Genomic DNA, 6,776 nt, shown 5'->3' on the forward strand with positions numbered 1-6,776 from the left:
ATACATAATACTATAAGTCAGTACTTCTCAACCCCAAAAGACACTTTCCATGATCCCGGCAGCTGACAGGTTTGTCTTGAATTTGCTGCATGGTGGAGATCCCTTGTGACACCATTGCATATTGGAACACTTTGGAGATAGCAGGTTCCTACAAAATGTTGGTCCCTATCTATCTAACTATATTGTATCAGATCCCAAAGGACCATGATCTAAATTTTTCATACTGTGTATAAGTTCTGCACTTTATTTGCAACTCTTAAAGAGGTACAGTCAATACTGCATTCATGACTTTATATTATTTCAAGTTCAGTGAAACCTTAACATATACAAAATTATTATGTCACATTCTATACACACTATACACACCTCAAGAGTATAGAATTTCAACCACTGCTTCCATAGGCCAGGGCAACAACAGGTATAGTACTTCAAAACAGTTAATGACTACTACACCCTTCAATTCAGGAATCAGTCATTCCTCCATTCAATGATGGACAATTTATGCAGCTGACAAACCACTGTTAAATAAATAAACTAACACACAAAGAAACAACAGTACTGCATTCATAAATAAATCATTTGGGACACACTCATTATCCTGATTTTACGACTGGGGAACAGAAGAAAAAAATTATGCAAGAAAGATTTCATGTAATGTGAAGACACTAGAAATGGAAGACTGATATAATTTTATAAACCAATAGCATGAGATAACCGTAAAAAGAGAAATAACACAATATTACATGCTGTCTTAGCACAGTATCTAGATTAATACTTGGAAATCAAACACTTCAGCACAAAATGAATGCATGTTCACTTTTAAGAATAAACAACCCAATGTAAATTACACACAAAACTATGCCCAATCCTCAAACGGTATTCATGTACAGGTTTCCGATATAGGTTTGAACGGAGGATAACCAACAGAGATGAACTGCTTCCTTGGGAATGTAACATACTATCACAGCAGTAGTCTTTGATCACCGATGTCCAGAACAAGTATTCTGGAGTTATCAGGTAACACAATACAAAACATCCACAGCTTGGATGCCATACTGTGTGTGGAGACAGTGATCATACAAAACATCCAGTCTGGATACCAGACTATGCGTGGAGATGGCGAACATACATTGCATGATGATGATGTCATAACCAAGCAGAAGAACAAGCAGCTGAGTGGTCAATACAGAAAATAAAGACCATTCAAATTCAAAATTGAACCAATTAGAGAAAGAGGAGGGGGCGATTTTTACAAACAGAACTACATTAACATTTGGCAGCATCATAAACACTTGGGAGTGAGGACATATTAACTCATTTTTCATGAAACACTCTGGTGTAGGTCTTTGAAATGAACATAGATATATAAAACTTTGGTGCAGGTCTTCTTAAGGGGAAAGATGTGAACACTTCATTTAGTAAACACTCTGGTGCAAGTTGAAGTGAACGGACATAAACATATTTGTATCTGTAAAGATTATAATTAACAAATTAAACTGTGAAGTGATAGTGATACTCAAGTGTTACTTGGGAAAACCAGAAGGAAGGTAACCACTAGGAAGACCAAGATGTAGGTGAGTGGGCAATATTAAAATGGATCTTTGAGAGATAGGACGGGATGGTATGGACTGGATTGATCTGGCTCAGGATAGAGACCCATGGAGAGCCCTTGTGAACATGGTAATAAACCTTTGGGTTCCATAAATTGCTGGGAAGTTCTTGATTAGCTGCACAATTGGCGGCTTCTCAAGAAGGGCTCAGCTACACGAGTGATGAGTGAGGTATTTTAACCCCTCAAGCTGGTATCCCTAGGACATTCTTGCAAACCTGTCAGATATACCATCAGAAGCGGCCCAAGTATGTCCTCGACTGTAAGCTCAGAGAAAAATCGTCATTGCTCTGCCACCTCTTGACAGGGAATCAAACTAAGTTAAGCATTATACCTCCACATATCATAGTTTTCAATACCATATTTGTTCCTTCCACAAAACTGCTCAATGGCTTGAATACTGTACTGCCCAGTACATCACATGGCCCAGAAACGAGTGACATATTCCATTTCATGAAAGTTTAGACCATTTGTAATTCCTTCTGAACATTTCATAAAATTCACTCCAACAATTTGTAAAATATTGTGACGTGGACAGCACAACGCTCGGTAAAGACCCTCCCCCTTCCAGCAGTGAGGTCGGAGCAACTGCCACTGCTATGGTAACAGGCCAGTCAACACTCTGTTCCCCTCCACCGCGGTGATGTAACAGCACTTCCCATAGTGACATAACAAGTGACACCGCTGTTAACGTGAGGCAAAAGGGAACGGTATAAAAAGCCAGCTGAGCAGTATGTGTGATCAGGAGTGACACAGTGTGGATCGTGAAGTTGCCGACCCAGTTGCAGTCTAGCCACCGCCAGAGACAGTTGAATGGATTCACCGAGATGTAGTTGAACAGTAATTCAGATAGTGGACTGTATAACTGAATTGTATAAGTGTGGAGCGAATGTGGAATAAATTCACTATATTCAATACAGTGTAACGTTATTTGTCACGTGACATATACCCAACATGTGACAATATATAACAGTGAAAAATGCTGTGACATATGTCTAGTACATTGTCATTTAAATACTGCAGTATAGAAGTAGTATGGTCTAAATGCTACGTTGAGGGCTCAATAGAACTCTTATAATGGGAATTGGCAGAGCACTCATATTGTGGTCTTCTGGTGTACAGCATATAGTCTGGTTGGTGGGTACCAATGATTTGGAGCAACATACTGGATATATAAGTTGACAATATGAATCTTCACTGTCATGAAAACCTCAAATTTTGTAACTGGTATAGCAGCACATATGCAACAAGCAATAACATTACAAACTGAATACAGTCAAAATTAAAATTGTGAACTGAAATGTGACATCACAATCTGGAGAGTCTAGCAGCAAAAACTATCAGTGAAATGTCTCACCAGAATGACAAGGAAAGGCAGTTTTCTGCTTCAGTGACTTCACTAGACAGCTGAAATATAGGAAACTAACTTTTCTGTCAAGCTTGATTTGAAAGTTCGTCAGTTGGTAAGAAATGACAAAAACCATCCCAAAGTATTATCTCAGTACAAACACAATGGAAAAGGAAATTATAAACAGCCAAAGGTGCTCCACATTTCTGAACATCATGTTTGTTAGGAATGCAGGTTTATATAAATCAGACATGTCCAATGCGTCATTCACAGGACGATTTTTGGTCGATCTGATAGGCCTATAAGGAAATTATACGTGAAAAGCACGTAAATTAACTTGTAATATAAAATGAAATACGTGTTAAAGTAGTCTGTACTTCCAATGTATGTTGCTTTTACAACAAACATCATGTGTCATATTATTTTTACCAACATTTTTGCTTAAAGCGAGGTACGACAATAAGAGGGGGTGGTAGACACTAAAAAGTCGATCACAACCTGTTTGAAGTTGGACGTGCCTGCTATAAATAAAAGGGATGTGCTCCACAAGATCACAGAAAATATTACACACGCTGCATATGAGAACCAAAAATTGTAAGTCTGATGGATATGAAGTTAAGTTAGCTTAAAAATATGTTTTATTGCTGCGAAGTGGTTAGCTGGTGCAGGTTGGTAGTACCGAGGTGTGAATGCATTAACCAGTAAATCAGAATAACCTGAAGGGGAGTTGTAAGATACAGAACACTATGAACAAATGATGTCTCTTCACAATCGTCAGCTGTCAATGTTATAACCAATCATATCTGCAATGTCACTCAGACCTGAGAAGCACAAATATTATTCATTTCTGCATGAATGAAATTAAATTAAAACTGTATCCAAGACAGAACTCCCCTTGCTGCTGGTTACTGTTTGTTCAATCTTTGCTTTAACATTTGAAAAAAGAGGGACTTCAACTCAGGAACCTTTTGCAGGTGGCAATGCTGGAGGATGAAGTTCCACATGGTGAAAGTACTCGTGACTCAGTGCTTCAAATGCTGACAATCGCCTGTTGGGGTCATATGTCAGGAGTTTCTGAAACAATCAGAATCTTGAAAGAGATCTGCAAGTACACAGCAAATTAAGATAACAGTATCAAGTACAATTACTGTGTTAACATATGGAACTCCAGAATACACCTACCATCCTATCCCTTAGGTACCACCCCCCACCCACGTCTCACTACTTTTTATAGTAATTTTCTCCTTACATTGTTTTATTTAATTTTTAAATATAATATGCAATTTTTAATTTTTAAATTTATACTACCATTCTACTTTTATATGAACTTTATCATCCTTATACCTCTCATGTGTAACATCTGATGATGGCCGTCTGGGCTAAAACAGGTTGCCAGTGGAATAATAAAAGAATTTGTTACAATAACCCCTCAATTTTTATTTCTAAACATCACAAACAGGATACAACACTACCAGCATTAGCTTCCAACATTTATGCACTACTGTTGCTCCTCCTCAACAGTGACTGGTGATTTCTTCACTTTTTGTGGTGATTCAGTTTTCTGATAGGGCATCATGTACATGTGGTCCGTACTGCCATTGTTTTAGAGTTCTTACAATATCCATCTTCCAGGTAAAGTGACCACAATATGATCTTTGCTGACCCTTACAATACATCTTCACCACATAAGCACAGCATATCAGCCAACAGAGAGAATAAGAAGATACACACAAAAAGAGCTTGAATCTATTTTTGAGAGCCAAAGCAGTGAAGTGTCTAGGAAACCCGATTAAAAGGTGTGGATCAGCNTGTACTGCCAATGTTTTAGAGTTCTTACAATATCCATCTTCTAGGTAAAGTGACCACAATATGACCTTTGCTGACCCTTACAATACATCTTCACCACATAAGCACAGCATATCAGCCAACAGAGAGAATAAGAAGATACACACAAAAAGAGCTTGAATCTATTTTTGAGAGCCAAAGCAGTGAAGTGTCTAGGAAACCCGATTAAAAGGTGTGGATCAGCGGGGAAAGAAGAAATATGGGAAGCAAAAAGAAGGAAAATCAGTAAGAGGGAATTAGCCCAGAAAAGAAGACAGGAGTATATACTATTAAATGAGAAAGGTCATATTTCATTCAAATGCATTAATTGCAATTTATTTTTCCATTATCATTGAAAAAAGAAGGAAAAATACTAATTTAGAAAAAAAAAAACATTTTCAGTGGCAGTATCCAGTAAACTAACAGAACTGAACACATCTGACTACAAAGTAAATCATCTCAGCGGCATCTGAAGGAAAAATGTGTGCATTATATTCAGGCCAACACAATACTCTGTATGTGGTCCTAGTACCATTCTTCCACAAGAAGTTCTTATAATCATTTTACTGGTATTACCAACATGCCTCAAGTGTCTTGAAAGTTTGAAACTTAGGAACTTTTTACTGGAGAATGGACACACATACCATGCATAATGAAAGCACTGAGACGACCTGAAATTGGCACAGAAATAGGGTTCTGTGGGAAGGCACATGCCATAGTGAACCTGTCACTTGCCACATTTCCAAATTTTGCAGCCATTTATGACATACTGCATGTCTTATTGGTTGTAGTGAGAAATGGGATTCACACTGTGATGACTGCTACTAACTTCAGTGTTAGGGACCTAAAAATAGTGTCGTTATAAACGAATGTCGTTGTAACCGAAATGGGCACTTACATAGTAGCCTTATGCTAGTCNTGAAAGATGGCTCATTCCAAAATTAATGATTAAAATGACATGATTTGAGCCATTAGAATTTCTTACCTCCTCATCCACTTCATGAATAATCAATCTTCTGTCACCCTAAACTACATACTTTGATACCACATCACTGTTATCACTGTTCATATTGACTGACTCGTGTCCAGGACAGTCAGCACTTCTGACAGCCATTTGTCCCATTTCAAATGACAACCACCAAAAAAAGCCTACGCTTCGTTCAATGTGGTACCTTCCATTCATCACTGGCATCTACTTTTAATTCTGTACTGTAGCATTCTGTTGTGCTGTGGTTCAATTACAACTGTATTCAACATGATTTTTATGCAGCTCTCACTCATCAGCTGAGCCATGTCTTGACTGGCCCAGTGAACTGCTTTTTTTTGAAACAGCTCACAGATACCTTCCAGCACACCCCATCCTCTTCCTATCAGCTGTTTTCCTTTGCTTGCTGGTGTACTGCAGAGTAATCACTGGACACTCAAGAACTGGACATAGCGCCAAGAGCTACTCTGGCCATGGCTAGGCCTCTTGAGGCAGCTAAAAGGACACTTTGTTTTTTGGAATCTGTGAGGAGAGTATGTCATTTTCTAAACTGTGTTGGACCTATATTTCTAAATTCTTATCCTGACCATTTTCTTTCATTTTATTCACCTCTGGTAGATTCCCCAGTTTGTGTACATATTTTTGTCTAATCCTACTTCTCACACTGACTGCCATGCCCAAATTTTATGATTTGCATTGCACTATTCCACTAAATTGCTTCTGTTGTTATTTTTTTGTTAATTACATGACAATCGTGTCTTATTTCGACAGCAGCACTATCTCTGTTATTGCTTTCTCTTAATGATTCAAAGCAGCAGACAAGTGCGCCCAAAAGATGACGGTCTCTTGTCCCATCTCATCTATCATCTCCTGGACTTATTCAAATTCCAAGCATAAGGATAAAAAGGCAAGATTTAAGTCCATGATTTATTTAAACCGTCTTGCAGTGCATACACTCATCTATCTCCTTCTCTCACTCGCACTACATGTTTCAGCATAATAATGCCATC

The 6,776-nt window shown here is 38.2% G+C and overlaps 1 protein-coding gene across 5 annotated transcripts in view; it reads right to left on the reverse strand.

Moving 5' to 3' along the window:
* Positions 1-3,567: 3,567 nt before the first annotated feature.
* The window catches only part of LOC111869617 (cyclin-dependent kinase 2), a 27,124-nt gene continuing 23,915 nt past the window's right edge, over positions 3,568-6,776 (reverse strand). For all 5 annotated transcript variants that reach the window (XM_023861271.2, XM_023861270.2, XM_033753498.1 and 2 more), the window contains one exon: positions 3,568-4,031. In XM_023861271.2, coding sequence (XP_023717039.1) covers positions 3,915-4,031 — 117 coding nt within the window. In that variant the 3' untranslated portion in view covers positions 3,568-3,914. The remainder of the gene's footprint in view (positions 4,032-6,776) is intronic.

This window comes from Cryptotermes secundus, unplaced genomic scaffold (genome assembly GCF_002891405.2).
Source record: "Cryptotermes secundus unplaced genomic scaffold, Csec_1.0 scaffold557, whole genome shotgun sequence".
NCBI lineage: Eukaryota > Metazoa > Arthropoda > Insecta > Blattodea > Kalotermitidae > Cryptotermes > Cryptotermes secundus.